The following is a 19,618-nucleotide window of genomic DNA, read 5'->3' as shown; positions in this document are numbered from 1 at the left end:
ACAGAACAGGCAGACCGACGAACGAAGTACACTGCGGAGGGGAGCAGCGGGCAGGTCAAGGCAGGAGCGGTCTGCCGTGCCATGTGGGTCACCCCCGGGGTAGGCGGGGATCGAACTCATGCGGAAGTGGCTTTAGCTTCTCAGTGCTGTGCTTTAACCCGCTGCACCACCAGGGAGGGCCCGATTTTTTACTTTTTTAGTCATGGGTTGGATTTGTCAGCTACCTTTTCTGTGTCTACTGAGATGATCAGGTAGACTTTATTGTTGGTTCTTGTAGCTTGGGGGGTTGCATCCTTTGATTTTCATATGTTGAAGCAACCACACATCCCCATATTAAACCCCATTCAGTCAGGGGGGTCTTTGTTACATGTGGTTGTCTTTGGTTTGCTGATATTTGGAGGACTGTGAACCTGCGTCCCTAAAAGCTACTGGTCTGTGTTTGCTTTCGATGTGTTTGCCTCACTTTGATGTTGGAGACTCAAGTCCTGCTCTGCTTGTTCTGGTGGCTGCCAGGCTGGTTTGCACCAGGATGGGTAATCTGGGCTGCAAACTGTCCAGGTTTCTATGGAAATGGGGGTGAAATATAAGAAAAATCAAACACCACAGAGCTCGTTCTTCTTACCAGATTTGGCTGCTTGAATAAATGCACACCTTTAGTTAATTTTCTGACTTCTGAAAAAGTTGATTTTGTGACTTTCCTCATTTCTTTTTTGGAGGGATGGATTTTTGAAGTTCTTTTCTCTGCCGTTTGCATTAACATCACTTGCTTCCATGCTCTTGAACTTGGCACTTTCTTTTCCTGAAACATTTTTTTTATGACTTCTGAGACTCTTTCCAGCTCTGAGTTGCTTCCAAGAGTGAGGAGAGGTGGCCAGTGGAGCAGCATTTTTAAGTCACCCAGAAATCTAACAAGCAAAAGGGAAGAGACTCATGTGAAGAGCAGAAGACAGGCCAAGTGCAGAGATCATCTACTCCAGATTGAAACCTTGACAAGGGGCATCTACTCTCTCTTAAAATGAACTGTTGCAACAGAGGCCCTTAGTTGTATTTTATAAATCAGCTTCCCAGCTGTGTTATTTCTCATTGTAGGTGCCTTCTGTTTTTCTTATCTTTAATATCTTTTTATATTCCCTATTGATTTTTTAGATCCTTAAACATTTCAGAAATGCTTCCCTGAAACTCCTTCTGTCATATGCTGCAGCTCCACTCTGTCAAGTTTCTTCTCAGGGTCTTTGTTTGTTTGTTTGTTTTGATATGCCTCTGTCATTTGTGCTGTGTCCTTTGGTCCCTTCACTTTTAACTTCTTTTACGAATTTTAATAGGGATAGATTTCCAGACGGTTGTCTTTGCATCTGTTGCTATAATTTGAGGATGGGTGCCAGCAAGGGTATTGTATCTAAACAAGGACCCAACTAGGAGGGCATCAAGGATCCCTCCAGACTGAGGAATCTGAACTCCCTACCATGCTAGGGGGGGTGCCCCTGTGTGGTGGGGATCCATTGTGATCCCCTGCTCCCAGCAGATCTGCGGAATGGGGGTCTCTTATAGTCCTGTATCAGCTTCCACTGCAGGTTCTTCTAAACCTGATGCAGAGCTGTTATCAGTGCTCTCCAGTGTAACCTAAGTGCACACGGCTATCATGAGAGATGTCTCCTAGGCTTTCCAGTTAAACATGTAAACTCACTTATCAAGAGATTAAAAACCAGTTATTGATAGGCCTTCAAAAGGCAGGCAGGTTTGTCAATTATGTGTTCTTCTGTTTACCTTACTTAGCAGTCTTCCTGGAAGTAGTTGGCTTTCACCCAATTCAGGGCTACAAACTATATGAAGAATAATTACTGGATCCCCAGCTTGCGGAGAAAAGCTATTATAATTCCCTAGTAATTACATCCGTGGCTTGTTATATCTTTAACTGGGTCATCTCAATTAACCTGGAATATTTATAAAAGATATTTTGGTTCAGAAAGCTTCTAGATGTGGTTAATCGACAGGAGTTGCGGTGGGTCGTGCAGGCCGAGCTGAGGGACAAAGCACGAACGTGTGGTTTCGCCTAATGCACCTTTCATTTCCTTCCCGATAGAACCTGACATGATTCATTTGCTGCCCAGTGTCAGTCAACGTTTTATCTTAGATCTTTCTCTTTCCATTTCTTGATTGAGGAATAGCCAGACTAAACTAGGCATTTATGTAATCTTGCTTGGAATTGGACAGTGAGGAGGGATCCAAAATCTGCAGTCCTTGAAGCCAAGTGCCCAAGAACCCTTGAATCTCCCCACAACTAACGACTGGTAACTCAGTGTTGTAATGTGGCAAGAATTTGCTGAGGACAAGGTCACTGAAATGAAGCCACACGGGCTGGTGATAAAGGCTTACTCTTCACTTCCTGGTTGCCAGTGTTCTGGCTGCAGGTGGCGGTGGGGGTTGTCATGGTGATGGGATAGCATGAGTGGGGGGGGGCTGTGATGGGCATTGCGATGTGGAAGGAGGGAACATGCCCAACGTAGGCTTTGTTAGTGAGGCTTTGTTACTGTCTTCCTCTCAGTAGGGCTGGAAATCACATGGGCCTCTCCCTCAGTACAGTGCAGAATAAAGACAGTAGACAGGGCAGTGTGAGGGGCACCCTGGGATCCCAAAGCTGCCTGCTCTAAGTAGGTTCTGCCATCCACCACATCAAGGCAAAACATACTCTAATGCATAAGATTTTCAATAGAAAAGTACTTTTTAAAGATTTATTTTATTTATTTGTTTATGCATACAAGAGCTAGGGTACAGGCCAGAGGTGCAGGGGGTGAGAGGATTCACCAGAGACAGAGTGGGGAGCAGAACAGGCAGATTACTGAAATATATGCTGAGGGGAGCAGCGGAGAGACAGGAGAGTTTTGCTGCGCCCTGTGGGTCAGCTCCCTGGCTGGGGGTTGAGCTATGCAATGGCTGTTTTAACTTTAACCCCTAGCCAGGCTATTTTGATGTCATGGGAACTGACAGAAGTACCTAAACATGAGAGGTGAAAACAGAGCTCAGCAGTATCAGGAGGATGTTCAGGAGAAGAGAAGAACCAGTGGGAGAGGCAAGAGTGAACAGCCAGCGGTGCCACAGGGGATCAGGTCGAAGGCCTGAATAGTCCAGGGGACGCTTGATGAGCAACTCTAGAGTCAGGCCTTGAGGTCTGGGCCCCGGATGCATTCTCACTGGTAGACGTGCTCTTAGCGGGCAGCTCAGAAGCCTTTCGTGTCCCTACCCCGTCTCCTTTCCCCCACCAGGGAAAACTACTGCCAAACTACGGCTCGTCATCCTTCCCAGCTCCTTCCTAGGGCCACCTGAGACTTGTTATTTATAAATACTATTTGATTTAAGAAAATAAATAAATAATCCCAGCAAACTTGGTTGGGTGAGTTTTGATGCTTAGATACTATCGATTGGGAATGGGGGGAGCTGGGGCCCACCCAGGAGAAGCCAAGCCTGGACAAGACTGGTTCGCAGAATTTTCTAGTTGTCAGATATGGAGCTGAATGGCGCAGATTGGTTAGAGAGGATCGCACTTGAAGTTGGTAACACCACGGCCTCCAGAACAGCCGTTTACTTGAAAGTGCAGGAGAACGTGGGCGTCTCAGAGGTGTCTTCTCTCCTGTCAGCCTCACAGCCATTGTGCCAGTTCAGCTCCTGAACTAATCTGCCTGGGACTCTGACGTCACACAGGCGGCGTGTGAACTCCTCCTTCCTTTTGCACACAGGTGTGGTGAGCTTCCTGGCCACGCAGGGCTGGGCCCACCCTGAGGCTGCTCTTCTGGTTGCTCTTTGGAACCGGGGGGGCCCGCTCTGAGCCCTGAGTCCTGTGACACAGCAAAGCAGACCTAACTTCTGTCTGCAGCGCTGACCGTGATGGATAGTTCCATGAACAGCCAGCTACAGGCTCAGCGCTGTCACAAACAATGGCCACCTTTCAGTGTCCTGTCCTCCCCAGGTTCTCCATGGTCTCCAAGGAAAAACCAAAATATCTTGAATTCAGAGTCTTGTCCAGTCTCTCTCCAAACGTGCCTGGCCCACGCAGGTGGGTGCTCAGAGCACCAAGCTGTTCTGTGCCGGCCGTCGACCCGGCGGGCCCCGTCTATCCTCATCCAGGCTCCCCTCCGGGGGGTCCCCGGCCGCCCTCCAGTGCTTCCTTTTGAGCTGGTTGGGGGAGGAGAAAGGTGATTCAGTCAAGGCCTAGGATACCGCTCTTCCCTATACCTAAGGAGGGACCTGTGGAGTCATAGGATCTTTGCATTTGGGGCACCCAGCACAGAGTTCATATGAAACAGAAACAGAAGAGCAATGAATTTGGGTTAGATCCTCTAAAATTTTTCCCAGGGTACTTTCAGATTTTCTGTGAAATGCTTGCCCTTGAAATTGTGTCGCTACCTTGAAAAGATAGATGCGTACTGAGATATGATTTATGAATGTTCTCTTGCTGCTTTCTGACCTACATGTATTTTTGTTTCTTGTGTGTGTGTGTGTGTGTGTGTGTGTGTGTGAGACAGCTTTCCTCCCTCAGCATGATACATTTTCATAAAGAACACTAACTCAGAAAGTGATGCTTTATATTTTTGCTAATAATGTTTTCCTGTTTTCAAGCTTTTATGTTATACAATTGGGTCTGTTTTCTAATTGTGGAGAACAGTGTTGGCAACACCAAAAAGCAGATATAAAGGAAACTTCAAAAACTTAATTTAAATTTTATATTTAGAAGTGTTTGAAGCATTTATATCTTCTGATTAGAGATAGCATATACTCATTATAGAAAACATAAAAAAATTCAGAAAGAAAGAAAACCATAATTATTCTGCCATCTCCAATAGCAACTATTAATTTCAATGTGTAGGCCCCTCCTCACTTCTCTTGTTCTCTTGTGTGTTTTGAAGTTTCTAGGATGCCTGTTTACTTAAGCGTGTCACCCAGGAAGGCCTCCACCCAAGCAGAGGACATTTACATATCCAAATTGACCCTCCTGATCTTTCACTTATCATATTTTAGACTTTATTTTTTAGCTATTAGCTGTTTGATTTTGAAGATTAAAATCACTGGCATTTTACTAACTAGCAATCCTTGAGACCTAACAATGATCGGCAGACACCACGGGACTGCTGGTCTCTAACTTGGCATGTAAGGAACTCGCAGTTACCACCATCCCCATTAGAGAGGTGCAGTGCAGACCTCTGTCCCCAGAGCTGAAGAGAGAGACAGGTAAATACAGGGAGTCACATATTTTTGAACCAAAGACTTGGACTTGCAAGGCATTGTGGGAGCCAGAACGAGGGAGGAAACCCTCAACTGTTCCTGATAACTTGCTGGAAAGATAAAAATATCCAGACGTGAGGGACTTCCACACTTTTGTGGGATTTACCAGCAGGTTCTCCACTACTGCCCCATGGGATGGGGTGAGGGTGCCACGTGCTTCCTTTGGGGGCTGGGGGCAAGAAACCCCTGTGGCGCACCTCAGGGTAACCTGTCCTTAACAAGCCTGGCCTCTGAGGAGCTAATTAGCCAAAGCTCAACCTACTGTGGCGTTATCGGAGCCCAGCTGACCCAGGAAGAGGGAAATACACAGTTCCAGTAAGCTCTCGCCTTCCACGTAGGAGAAGGGAAATAACCACTGTAACCACTCCAGCCTTCCTAGCCTACTTTAAGAGGGAAGGGAAACTACCTGGAGAAGTTCACAGTCCTAAGGCAAAGAAAGACTCATCAAAAAAGTCTAATCATAGGACTGTAAACTGCTTCCGCCTCTCTGCATCTCACCACTACATCGCTAAAGGTCTATTTATAGCAACTCCTTTGACCCAGGATGTTATGTTTAACTATCCATCAATAACGACAAGCATGTAAAAAGACAAAATAACATAATTAGAATCAGATATGGCAGGGATTTGAGGAGTATCAATAGGGAACTTAGAATGACTGTGATTAATATACTCAAAGCTCTAGAGGACAGAGAGGGCAACATAGAAATGCAGATGGGCAAGGCAAGCAGACAGGATTCCGAAGAAAGGAAGAACTGAAAAGAAATACTAGTGGCAAAAGAACTCTAAAACCGTAACGAATGATGCCTTTGATGGGCTTATTGTCGAAGGGACACGACAAGGGGAAGACTTTCTGAAGCAGATGTTACCCCAACCTGAAAAGCAAAAAGCAAAGATTATTTAAAAATATCAAAACAGCTAAGGACTATCAAGCAACTACAAAAGACATAACTTAGGTGAAAGGAGAGGAGTAGAAAAAACAAGAAACAGGGAAAGAAAGAAATGCTTGAAACCACAATGACTAAGAATTTCCTCGAACAAATGTTAGATACCAAACCACAGATCGAGGAAGCTCAGAGAAAGCCAAGCAGATAAATGCCAAAACCAAGACTAAACTAAACTGAACCTAACTGCGTTATAGTCAATTTGATTCAGAACATCAAAGATAGAGGAGAAAAAAGAAGGAAAGAAGGAAAAATACCACCTGCAGAGCGAAGAACGAAGATAAGAGTTAAATCCAACTTCTCAGAAAACACACACGTAAGAAAGGAGTGGAATGAAATGTTTAAAGTACTAAGCATAAAAGCCATTCAATATGGTTTTCTGATTCCCATAAAGTTATCCTCCAAAAGAAGGATGAATGAATGACCTCCTCAGACAAACAGAAATTGAGAGAATATACTGCCGGTAGAATTGCCTTGCAAGAAATGTTTCTTGAAAGTTCTCTGGGATGGAAAATAATATAGGTCAGAAATTCAGATCTACATAAAAGAAAATAGAGCATTGAGGAAGGAATAAATGAAGATAAAGTAAAAACTTTTAATTGACTTAATAGAAAATAGTCTGTTCATAATATAATAACAACAATGTATTCAATTATGTGTGCTTAGATGTATAGCTATATAGAGTTTATATATGTAATGCCAAAAGACCCAGAATAGCTAGCACAGTACTGAAGGAGAACAGAGATAGGGAACTGGATGTACCTGGCTTTGAGATTTACTATCAAGTTGCAGTAATCATGGTACAAATAGGTAATGGAATAGAATGGAGAACCCAGAAGTAGATGCCCATAAATACAGACAGTTGCTTTGACAAAGGAGCACGGGTAACACAATGGGACACAGATAATCTCCTCAACAAAGGGAAGGGGGGAACAGCTGTGCATCCATACAGTGACTGTGGACACAGATCTTACACCCTCACAGCATTAACTCAAGCTGGACCACAGGCCCAAATGTGCAATGCAAAACAATAAAACTCCTAAAAGAGAACATGAGAGAAAACCTAGCTGACCTAGTGATTTTTTTTTGGGTATGGTACCGAAGGCATCATCTTTGCAAGAACTAGATTCCATTAACAGGAAAATTTTCTGCTATGTAAAATACAATGTCAAGAGAAGACAAGTCAAAGACCGGAAGACGTATTTTACAAAAGACACATCGGATAAAGGGACATCCTCCAAAATGTAGAAAGCACTCAAAACTCAACAAAAGAAAACCAAAAATCCTAATTGAACGGTGGTTCTAAGTGATGAACTGTCTCTCACTTCAGCAAAGAAGCTATACAGATGGCAAATAATCATATGAGAATAGGCTCAATGGTCCTGTATCATTAGGGAAATACACCCATGAATCAACAAATCAAAGCCACAGTGAGATATCATCTCTCACCTATCACCAGCCTAAAATCCAGAACCCAACAATACCAAGTGTTGGTGAGGATGTGGACCAGCAGGAACTCTCATTCATTGCTCACAAGAATTCAAAATGGCACATACAGTTCCTTTGTTAAGTTCTTATGAGACTACAAATTATCCTTACCAAACAAGTATGTAAGCTATGGTACCATGCTTTAATTTGCATTTCCCTAATGAATAATGATATTGAGTATCTTGACATGTGCTTGCTTGTCACTCTTTGATGCAGAGGCCATTCTCATCTTTCACCCATTTTTTTAAATTAGTGTTTTCATATTGCTGAGTTTGAGAATTATTTGCATATTCTGGATACAAGTCCTTTGTTATATAGTTTCCTAATTCATTCTCCTAGTCTGATCTTACTTCTTCGTTCTCAAGATAGTATCTTTGGAACAAAAACAGTTTTAAATATGATGAAGTCCAATTTATCAGCTATTTTCTTTTATGCATCATTTGTTTGGTTTCACTTCTAAGAGCACTTTACCTAACCCCAGGCCACAAGAATTTACTCCATGTTTCTTTTAAAACTTTTATGCTTTTCATTTAGATCTAGGATCCATTATGAGTTTATTTTTACATAAGGTGTGCACTTTATATCAAGATTTACTTCTTTTCTTTTGGATGACCAATTGTTCCAACACCCATTAGTGGAAAAGAATGTCTTCTCCTCCACTGAATTGTGTTTACACTTTGTCAAAGATCAGATAACTCTATTTATGTGAGGCTGTTTCTGGACGTTCTAATTTGTTCCATTGACCTCTGCTTCTAGATCCTCTCTCTGGGTCTCTTTTAACTATTAAAAAAACAGACAAATCTGTCATGTGTCATGAGCAATGTGGGTGAAGGAGGAGAAATCCCTTATTGGCCCAAGAACTAGCAATGATTAACTTTCTTCCACCTCCTAACTCAGGTATCACAGAAACAGGTGACCGACTCAACAGTCACCAGCTAGCTGGGTGGTATAACACATTGGTGAAACCAGACCTCTGCTTCCTTCAAGCCTTCCTCACTCTGAGTGTTTTCCTGGTAGTGTCATCTGAAAAACATGCCTCACATGACCTCAAGGCAGAAGGAAAAGAGTTGGATTCTGACTTAAGGAAAAATGTCCAAAGAAAATGCAACTCTTTTCTCCAGTTAGGGGATATGAAATAGCAAATCTGTCTCACTATTTAATTTTAAAATAGTCACCCAAATCTTAATGAGAGTTTTATTACAACATCAACTGATTTCTGTTACAACTAAGATTCTGGGTGGCATCCCAGCACGGCCAGCTAAATGAGACGGATACAGAGTGGCTTTCCAGGGCATAAATATTTGCGTGGTGGCCACAGAGACAGAGGGATATAGATTTGGGTAAGCGCTGTTCCAAGCTGGGATCATTTAACATATGTACTATTTTGCCAGCTCACCTAGGGCATCTTTGCTACAGAGAAAACTGGAGATGACAACTTTCTCGTTATTTCTTTCCATCTTAGGCTATCTATGCGGTTGAGCCATGGGTATCATATAAGTAAACACACTTTGAAATCTCCAGGCTGGTGTGGGCAGTCTCCTCCTCTTTTACGGTATATTAATAATTGCAGCTAAGATATCATGTGCCTTTATTGAAATGGACAGAGGAAGCCCTAAATTTTACAAAGATGAATGCATGTTTAGATTCCAAAACCTGGCATCTTCTAAGTATGGGACATCTTCCCAGCTGTCCTGATAGTTCTAGATAGAAAACTGAACTGATTGTCATCGATGCACACACAACTTACACGGTTGCTTTGTTCTGAGTTTGCTTTTCTGAGTTTTTCCAGGGGACATTTCCCCATCCCTTTGCACTTTTGTTAATTGTTCTCCCAGATGAACCAATCCCTTTATTTTATGTCTATAGTAGGATTGGATCATACTGATGAGAGGAAAGGAGATTGACTTTCTGATGCAACTATGCAGACCCAGGAGAGGACCTTTTGTTTCTGAGGGAAGAAAATGGAGTATGAAGAGAGGTGTTTATGACGGCCTCTCTCAGGTGTCCAGGACTGTGTTAGCTTCTCTTACATCAGGTCTTTCTAGAAAAGCTGATAGTCACTTAAGAGTTCAGAGGAACTTGTATGAAATGAAATTTGCCATTTAGAAGTGATTTTATAGACCTCAAATTAATTTATTTGTTTATGCTAGAAATTTAATGGTAACACGATTAATTACACACGCACCATCGTTTGTGTGGAGGGTAAGTTGTGTGTTAAGTGATGGGTGTCAGGGAGAGAGGACGCCAGGGCCCCTTGCTTGCATAGACAATGAGTCACATCAGGATGAAAGGAAACCTAGAGTTGGAGCTTTGGTGGACTTCAACAAATTTGAGGATTTGAGATTGATTTGGATCAAGCCTTCTGGGGACAAAATCCCAGCCACTGGGAAAACAGTAACTCCTCTGTTGGTAAACCAGGTTACACCATCTTCTCCGACCTCTCACCTGGATGTTTTAGGGGTTTGAATACCTTGTTAAACTGCCTTTAAAAACCTGTATCTTGGGCCCTCCCTGGTGGTGCAACAGGTTAAAACACAGCACTAAAGCTAGCCCAGCTGCTTCAGCATGAGCTCAATGCCTGGCCAGGGGGCTGACCCGCATGGCGCGGCAGACCTCTCCTGTCTTGCCCACTGCTCTCCCCAGCAGTGTACTTCGTCGATCTGCCTGTTCTGCTCCCCACTGTCTCTGGTGAAGCCTCTCACCGCCCACACCTCTGGCCTGTACCCCAGTTCTGTATGCATAAATGAATAAATCTTTTTTTTAAGATTTATTCATTTATGCATACAAGAGCTGAGGTACAGGCTAGAGATGCAGGGGTTGAGAGGGCTCACCAGAGACAGAGTGGAAAGAACAGGCAGATACACTGAAACACACTGCTGAAGGGAGCAGCCGGCAGGCCAGGAGAGGTCTTCTGCGCCATGCAGGTCACCTCCCTTGCCGGGGATCGAACTCATGCAGCAGTGGCTGTGATAGCTTCATAGTGCCGTGCTTTTTAACCCATTGCACCACCAGGAAGGGCCCATGAATAAATCTTAAACAAAAAACGTACCTTGAGCCCCACAGCAGAAGTTGAGGCAAAGCTCTTGTACGTGTTTTTGCATGTATTGTGTATGAATCACACGACATGAGAATATTTATTTCCTGAGTAAAGAGGAGAGTATGAGGTAACTCTGAATCCCCCTCAGTGGCCCTGAGTGTGCCCTAGGCAGACTTGCTTGATAAGTATTTGCTGACCCAGGATCCCATTAGCTAGAGATCTCTATCTGCAAGAAGGTTTGTTTGCCAACCTGCTGGCAAGCCTGGATGTGTAGGACTGGTCCGTCTTCGGAGACGTTGCCCATGAGGGGCCGTTTCGTGGGGTAAGGAGCTGGGCTGTGCATACACGCCCGATCTCCTGGGATAGGTTCCAGGAGAAACAGACTGAACCTGAGCTTCTTCCTCTCTCCCAGGCATCGCGGCCGGCCAGGTTCATCCTTTGCGCTCCTCACACCTGGCGACGCCTCTGGACCTCAGTGCGAGAGGCGAGTTCCAGAACGACGCTCTGAGCAGCTGCCAGCTGGACGATCCAGGTAGGGCTCAAAATGGTGGAAGTTGTGCATGGAGTGACAGGTGTCTGGGGAAACTTAGAATGGATGGACAGGCCCAACCTGAGGAAAGAGCCGCCGGCCTTAATGATTACAGCAAAAGCAGAAGGACAAAAACCAGCACGTGGGAGAAAAAGGAGGACTTTGGTGCAGCTGGAAATGTGAGGAGAGTTCCTAGTGGCAAGATGTTCAGAGAGAGAGGCTCTTGTTCTGTCTGTGAAAACCTGACTGTTTGGAATGACTGACCGACGGTCAGAGAAGTCAAGGGAAGAAGATTCTGAAACACTGGGAGCATGTTGAGATGAAAAGAAGGACGTTTGGAATTACGAATTGAAAAAATCTGGAAAATCCAAGCAGGATGGAGGAGGGGTCCCTACTGATTAGCGTCTGCAGAAGCTGCCAGGCCCCTGGGGCTCTGGATTGCCAGCTGCCTGGAGGGCGGAGCCAGAGCTGTGGCTTTCAGTGGGGCAGAGGATGGGCCAGTATGCAAATGGAGAGGCTCCCAGGTGGCCCAGACACCCCACCCACCAGGGCTGGGCGCTGGAGGGAGCCGCAGGCAGGTTTGGAAAGACACTTGCCGCTGAACAGGTCTCAGAAATGAGCCCGGCTCCCAGAAATGCTGTCATTTCTTGAAATCACCTGATAGTCGACTCCAGTGTTTACCTGGCCATTGTGATTTTTTTTTTCTCTATAATAAATCCAGCCCCAGCCAGCCAGACTGGGAATTTACTGCCTGAGCGGTTTTCCAACATGGTTTTGCTGGCAAAAGCAGACGTGAGTGTTTCCTCAACTCTCAAGGGGACTGTTTACACTGACTTTATTTTTACTGCCAGCTTTCAAGTGGGAAGAGGGAGATTATGCTGAAAGGTCAGCAGGTGAGCAGAGAGGGCTCTCATTCCTGGGTGCCTGTTGCCCGCCCGCCTCTGCCCCAGCTTGCGCCTGCGCCCTGCAAGTCTGCAGAGAGGGCACTTTCCACGTGCAGACTACGCCCGTCCGGCTGGCCAGACCCCACCACGGTTTGCGGGCGTCATGACGGTGCCTGCCTGGTGGTTTGACAGTTTCCTGTTTGTTTATTGTAAAGACAGTAAATCAAGCTTTGGCATTTTCTGGATTAGAGGGCAGGAGATGTTTACTGTCAACAGGATAAGAACAAGGAGCTATAAAATACTGCCCTCCGCATTCATCTAGTGTCGGCCAGGAGCAAAAAGGTGGGAAGAAGCAGGCGTTGAGATTTGATTGGAACCTTTAAGTATTGGCGTGGGAACAACAGCCTGGGAACTGCCCTCTGGCCAAAGCACCAGTTGATAGAGCTAAATGGAGTAAAGTGAGGTTGGACTCGAAATCGACTCTCCTTTTTGAATATTCTCTCTCTTTTTAAAATTCTCCAAAAAGTGACAGATGTATGCTGACAATTTAGAAATTAAAATTTGGGTGAAGAATTGAGAAGGCAAGTCTCTGGTCCCTGTACACACAGCCAGAGTCACCCCCCGGCGTGCCGCACCCCCAGAGGAAGCAAGCTGAGAAGCTGCTGTCTGCTCAGACCTCATCAAGCAGCCATGAAATCCCTGCTTGCAGAAAACTTAGAAGACTGCCTGCTGCACAAGGTGAGCGAGCCTGGGCTCTCCCACACGACTCCAACTCACTGTCCTCCCTTCAGCCCCGCTCAGCTGTCCTCAGGCCTCCTGGGGTCCATCTGCACCCTGTCTCTGAGGCCTGCTGAGTGCTGGACCTGGGGCGGCACTTGCTGGCCTGAGCCTCAGCCTTCTCCTCTGTAAAGTGGGGGTGATGAGAGGGTGGCAGTGGGGTTACTGAGAGAGGAAAGGCAACAGGAACAAAGAGTTTTGAGGCTGTAAAACTGCTGGATGAAGAACGATTTATGTTTAGTACACATGAAGTAGGAACGAGTTTAATTCCCCATTGTAGGCTGTTAGGGAGTTGAATAGTATCTACTCATGTGGTCTAATTTAAGCTTTTCTGTTGGAAGCTAGTAAGGCACAGAACCACCCTTAAAACAAGATCATTTAAATTAAGAGTTAGGCACTGGTTGAGGGTTTTCATGCCCTAACACATGAACAAAGCCGCGATCATGAGCAGAGTGACCGTCTTCGGCAGAACCATTGAGAGAGATAAACAGGACCACTCACATGATAAAAACCATAAACAAAATGACCTCCAATCCTTTCTCCTTTGGGGGCCTCTAGAGGGTAGGGATGTCCCCTAGCATTTTCTCATAGTCATGTGCTTTCTGGAAAAAAAAAAAAAAAAGAGTCCAGATAGCTTAGCCAGGCTTTCAGAGAATTCTTTATCTCCCTCCCCTTTACTTCCCGACACTGCCAAGAGCAGAATTCTAAACACTGAGTCCAGCCTGTACACGTGTTTCCTTTTTTAAAACTTACTACAAACATTTCAAAATAGCAAGGTTTGCACAGAAGTCCTGGTTCCTTTCTTCTCTGGAAAAAAGAAAACTCAGCAAACCTAGTAACTGCGGGGCTGTTTCCTGCCTGGCACCGCCCCTCCCCACCCCCACCCCCCACCTGTGGGCTCCTGCTCCACCAGCTTTGGTGGGTGAGTCTGCCACTCTTGCCCCAGGAGAGGCACCCCAGGTTTAACCCCAAACCCTACCCTCCCTACTCCCAAGGGAGATGCTCTGTCTCCACTTTTGTGGCTCATCAGCTTCCTTGAAACTCCATTCAGTGCCCACTGTCTCAAGAAAGGCTTCCCTGTCGGCCCACCACAAAATGTGCCCCCTCTTCCGGGAACCCCATCATTCTCATTACTGACCTTGTTTATTTAATGAACCCTGGACACCTTCCCCTGATGATCTTGGGACCTGACATACTATATTATTGTTCCCTGGATGGTTCTGGAAGAAAACATGGTGCTTTGGCTATTTTTTTTTTAAGATTTGTTTATTTATGCATACAGAACTGGGGTAGAGGCCAGAGATGCAGAGGCTGCTAGAGCATTCACCAGAGACAGAGTGGGAAGCAGAACAGGCAGATCAACAAAGTACACTGCTGAGGGGAGCAAAGGGGAAATAGGAGAGGGCTGCCGTGCCCTGGGGGTCAGCTCTGGGGCCGGGGATGGAACTCGCACTGAAGCCGCTGAGGCTCGCTTGCAGTGCTGCATCCTAACCTGCTCGCTTGCAGTGCTGCATCCTAACCTGTTGCGCCACCAGAGAGGGCCCTCCTTGGCTATTTTTATTCCTCTTACATTCACACAGTATCGTGTGGTGTGAATTAAGCATTGGCTGATGATAATGCACTAGTGGGATGAGGCGTTCTCAACGAAACATGCAGAAGCTCATTACCCTACTGACCAGTGAGGCCACAGTGCCCAGGACCTGCGTGTTGACAGAGGAGCCCACAAAGGCCTGTGTGGATGAGAGAGCTTGTCCAAGTCACAGAGCTGGGCCATGCTGAGACGGCAGTGGTGTCTGTCACTCTAAGCCACATTTCCTCTGCTCACCCTTGTCTGTATCCTCATCAACACACCCTGAACACCTGCGTTATGCAAAACACTGCACCCGAAACACAGATCTGGAATGCGCCCAGCTCAGTGAGGATTCCAGTGTTTTGGGTACTTTTAAGAGGGGAACTAGCCCACCGCCAGCTTCTGCACCTAAGTCCAAAGGTAAAAGGTGGAAGATCCATTTTTTGGACAGGCAAATGCTTAATGCAATACCTGGCAAATCTTAGGTGACAATAGAGGGAAGACAACCAAAAAAAAAGAAAAGAAAAAAGGCCAGCCACCATCCCTTCCCTCTAGAGTTCCCCAAAGGAGAAAGGATTGAAAGTAATTTCATTTGTGATTTTTATCATGTAAGTGTGGGATGCCTTAGGGCACGTGGAGGGTTTAATAGAGAAGGGTGGTGGTGAGGGGGTGGGCCTTCCAGCCTAAGCAGCCCCCTTCTGGCAGCTGGTGGGTTGGTCCTGTGGCCTTACCCTTGGGGAGGAGCCAAGGTGTGGCCTTGAAGTTGGACTTCAGAATAGTTGCTTCCTGACTCTGGGTCCCTGGGCAAATTCCTTACACTTTCTGAATTCAGTTTGCTTATCTGTGAAATGGGCCCCCTTATCGTATCTACCTTAAATATTGCTGGGAAACTCAAAGGCACTGACCGCTTTAACGAGCTTGCCCTGTGCGAGGGCCTGCTGGCCACTGGCCGCTGCTCAGTGTGCTGTGGTTAGGCCCCTGCACTGTGTGGGATCCGCAGACCCCAGGCGGCCCCACCCCCTGCTTCGTGGGAGAGCTAGTTGGAGAGATGGGCAGATGATGAGGGAAAGCCACTCCCATCTGTGTCCCCCCCTTTAAATTATGAGCCCCAGGAGACAGACAGTGTCTGATTTTAACAGCAAATACTTGGGCTTATTGCAACCGCAGCATGGACGTCTGACTTCCTGTTGTCTGGAAGGAAGTTCTCAGTCTCTCCCCCATAACATTAGACAGAGCACATGCTTGGGGCAGGGGTAACCAGGCCTGCGTGACATTCCCAGCAAGCAGTTTAGTGCCACCGCCCAACCCCTCTCTCCAGAAGGCATGCCAGAATGCATGAGTCAGAATGTTATTATCAGGAATAACCTTGAATTCTTATTAATTTGTATTTGCAACAGAAAATCATCTACAAACTTGAGCTATTTATAGTAGCAAGTGGGACAGTGGCCCTCACCCTCTGAATGGGAGAGGAAGTAGTCTGTGGGGGTGGGGACATGTGTGTGGCCACATAGGCATGTCCTGCCAGAGATGCAGGCAGGAAGGGGCGGCCGGTCACCTGACAGACTCCAGTGGCAGCGCCCGGTGGCACAGGCCTTTCCCAAGACAGGCTCCCGAGCATAGCCATGGTCAAGCCCGACATCATTGCCAGCCGCTACCTAATCTGTGTCTTCATGCGCCCCTGAAATTCTGCACAGAGGTGCCCAAGTAAAGGAGAGTCTGGATTCATCTCATGAGCTTTGCCCCCAGCGGAGGGCATGTTTGGGTTCAGCAAGAGGACAAAGGGGTCTTCCTGCTGGGGTTCCTACTGGAGAGTGTGCCGCCCCAGGAGACAGGTATTGCTTGGGTCAGTTTTGTTACCGGCCTGTGTGATGTTAGGGAAACCATCTTGTCGCTTCGGCTTCTGTAGTCACACCAGACACGCTTCTGAGAGCTCTTCTCAGATCCCCAGCAGCAACAATGAAGGGAGAAAATCCAAACCAGAACCTGTGGCTGTACGCCCCGAAAACTATTCCCTTATTCTGATTTTCACCTTCAGAAATCATGAGGTTATAAAGATGAATTGATCACCCTGTCTAATGAATGAAAGATTGTAGGTGTCTTCTGACTGGTGTGTGGTCTTGTCAGTGAGAAGATTCTACCATCCAGGGAAGATGCAGTTTACAGAAGAGGTAACTTTTCCCTATAGGAAACCATCGTGTGTGTGTGTGGTGTGTGTGTGTGTGTGTGTGTGTGTGTGTGTGTGTGTACACAGACACACGTGTTTTCTCAAGATTCTCTCAGCTAAACATGACTTGATGGCATCAGTAGGGTGGCGAATCTTTTGTTAGTTGATTCACTCAGGAAACCAAATGTTTATGTGTAGAGTCTGTTCTGTGGACTCATCCACGGACTCTGAGACCTTGGGGGTTGGCCTTAGTCCTCACATTCTGAGAAGAGAATTAGCAGAGAACACTACCCCGGGTGCTCTGACTGGCATGTCCTGTCTGCGAGCCCTGCATTTCACTGCTCTACTTGATCAGATTTCTGGCCCCTGAACCCTGTCCCAGCACCTTTCTCCACCCAAAGAGCTTCGTCCATTCTCTGCCTCACCTGGAAAACATGGCCTCCCTTGTGCTTTCTATGTCTGCGGATCTTGGCCAGCCAACTCTCATCTCAGCACCTCAGCTGTTGCTCCCTCTGGAGGGCTGGCATTTGCTGGTATCCTGCAGCCTGTGAACCCACCCAGTGCTGAGTTCTGGGCTGCCTGGGCTCTGGACACCAGCACCCCAAAAGTCCCTCGTTCCTTAGAGAGAGGCAGGCTGCCACCAGAGGGCCCTGCCTTCCCCTCCCCCCCCCCATCTCAGCACAGTGCCTTGTCTCCGACTCTATGAAGAAAAAAGCCATTAGAGAGGGACTCTCTCCAGTTCCTGCCATGTCTTCTGCCTGTATTTCCTCTGGTTTTCTTTCCTTTGACACGCCGTGAGTTCCTCCTGGTATTTCTAGATTTGCATAAGTCTTCCTGACCAGGAAATCCTTGTTTGGTGGTTTTGCTCTCTGCTGCCTCTTCCTTCTCCACTGACTCTTTTCTCAGCCCTTAAACACGTTCAAACTGGTGTGTTATTTTGAAGCAAAACAAACACAACCTAACTGTTATCGTCCTTGGTTTCCATTTCCCTTCCCTCGCCAGCCTTCTTGGAAAAGCTGTTTGACCCTTGCTTTACCTCCATGTCCCATTCATTCTCAGCACCTACCACGTCCCCAAACACAACAGTCCTCTTCCAGCTGCCAGACTCCCAGAACATTTTCTAGGTCTTAATCTCATGAAGCCACTTATATTGACTTTGTTCTCCAAGCCCTTCATCCTTTCTTCTCTTAAAGACTGCTTGCTCTTTTCGCCCACATCACCATCCTCCTGCATAATCTGATCCTACAGTGTAGGAAAAAAATTGCAGTTTTCCCTTATGCTCCTCATGCTGGAGATCAGCCATTTTCTAGATCTTTCTAGAACATCCTTCATGCCCTTCTCTTTCTAGCCTACCCCTAAAAATCTTTCAAGATACAACCCCAATGCTTATGCCACCCTCCAAACTAATGGAGTTTCCTTTCTCTTGTTCCCTTACCCTCTTGTGTAAACCTCAACCCAGCACCGATTGCTGTGGATTTAACTGCCTGTTTATTTGTCTTGCCTTATCTCATCTGTCAACACCTTGACAACATGTATACCCAGACCAACAAGAATTGGCCAGAATTGAATCCCGACCCATGAGAGTCCCACGCCAGAGAGAACCCTTGCTCACAAGTTTCTGAAAGCATTTTCTTTCATTTTGGCAAATGACCGGTCCCTCTGTGGCCTCCTTTCTCTTCCACTGCTAACACTGAAAGATGCAGAATCTTGATCATTTACAAATTCTCAAGCTAAGACTCCTTGGCTCCTCTCCCCATGGCCAAATATTGAGATGGACATAAAAAGAGGGGTGAGTGGCTGCTCGTAACCAGAAAGGTGATATTAAAAGTCAGCATAGGGTCCTCACTGGTGGCGCAGTAGGTTAAAGCACAGCACTGCAAGCTAGCTGCAACCGCTTCAGCATGAGTTTGATCCCTGGCCCTTCAGGTGACCCACATGACACGGCAGACCTCTCCTGTCTTACCCGCTGCTTCGTCGATCTGCCTGTTCTGCTCCCCACTCTGTCTCTGGTGAATCCTCTCACCACCCTGCACCTCTGGCCTGTACCCCAGGTCCGTATGAATAAATAAGACTTTAAAAAAAGAAGTCAGCGTAAATGTGACCAACCTACTTACATTCAGATAAGACATGTGAATTGTGCAAAGACAATCTCATGTAGATCATATTTCCAATGAGATGATGTCTGTGTCCACATACAGTTGCTTGACGGTTGGTGGGAGAGAGGAGGTCCAGGTAGCCATCTCTTACATGCTAGGGCACAGCAATGACTCACATAGACAGAACATGAACTTACAGTGCTGTGCCCCGGATTCATTGATGACTCAGCTGAGGAAAACTTTGACTTCTTTTAATGTAACTGTTTTTCTTGACATGCCATTGGTTTATAAGCATCTCAAGATGTCTCCGTTACTCCTATGTATGCAGTCTGTCAGGACACTCCTCTGTGTGGGGATAGGTTTATATAAAATTGGCCTCTAGTGCAGAGTAGACCAACTGCCCCATTGGACCAGTGACTCCCACACTCCCTTACTGTTACCCCCACATTTAAATTCTGCTCTTACATCTGTCTTCCCCACTACTGTAAGTTCATGTTCTGTCTATGTGAGTCATTGCTGTGCCCTAGCATGTAAGAGATGGCCCAGCACACAGCAGGTGCCAAATAAATATGCACTGTACATCTGTGATGTGCAACACACATGCAAGGAGATGAACATGCACATCTGTTCTCCGTGTCCGGTGGTTGGTGGGAGATGAGCTAGCTCTAGGTGAACGGACTCGTTAATGACTCAGCTTAGAAAAACAAATATCTCTTTAACTTCAACTTTTTTAATGTAATTGCTTTTATTGACATGCCTTTGGTTTACATCATTGTTAGTATTATCTTGGAATTATAGAATATGCCCCCTTCAAGTGTGGTTACCATAGTCACCTACCACCAAAGCACCCATAGTC

At 46.2% G+C, this 19,618-nt stretch overlaps 1 protein-coding gene across 1 annotated transcript in view; it reads left to right on the top strand.

Annotated features, from left to right (window-relative positions):
• The first annotated feature begins 11,261 nt into the window (after positions 1–11,261).
• Positions 11,262–19,618, top strand: part of MAB21L3 (mab-21-like 3 (C. elegans)) — a 23,234-nt gene continuing 14,877 nt past the window's right edge. Inside the window, exons 1-2 of the mRNA XM_004689605.2 lie at positions 11,262–11,274; positions 12,682–12,893. Of these exons, the coding sequence (XP_004689662.1) occupies positions 12,846–12,893 (48 nt within the window). The 5' untranslated portion in view covers positions 11,262–11,274; positions 12,682–12,845. The remainder of the gene's footprint in view (positions 11,275–12,681; positions 12,894–19,618) is intronic.

The sequence above is a fragment of the Condylura cristata genome, unplaced genomic scaffold (assembly GCF_000260355.1).
Source record: "Condylura cristata isolate star-nosed mole 26May11 unplaced genomic scaffold, ConCri1.0 scaffold00026, whole genome shotgun sequence".
Taxonomy (NCBI): Eukaryota; Metazoa; Chordata; class Mammalia; order Eulipotyphla; family Talpidae; genus Condylura; species Condylura cristata.
Note: the sequence above shows the minus strand (reverse complement) of the source record. Positions and strands in the feature narration are given on the sequence as shown.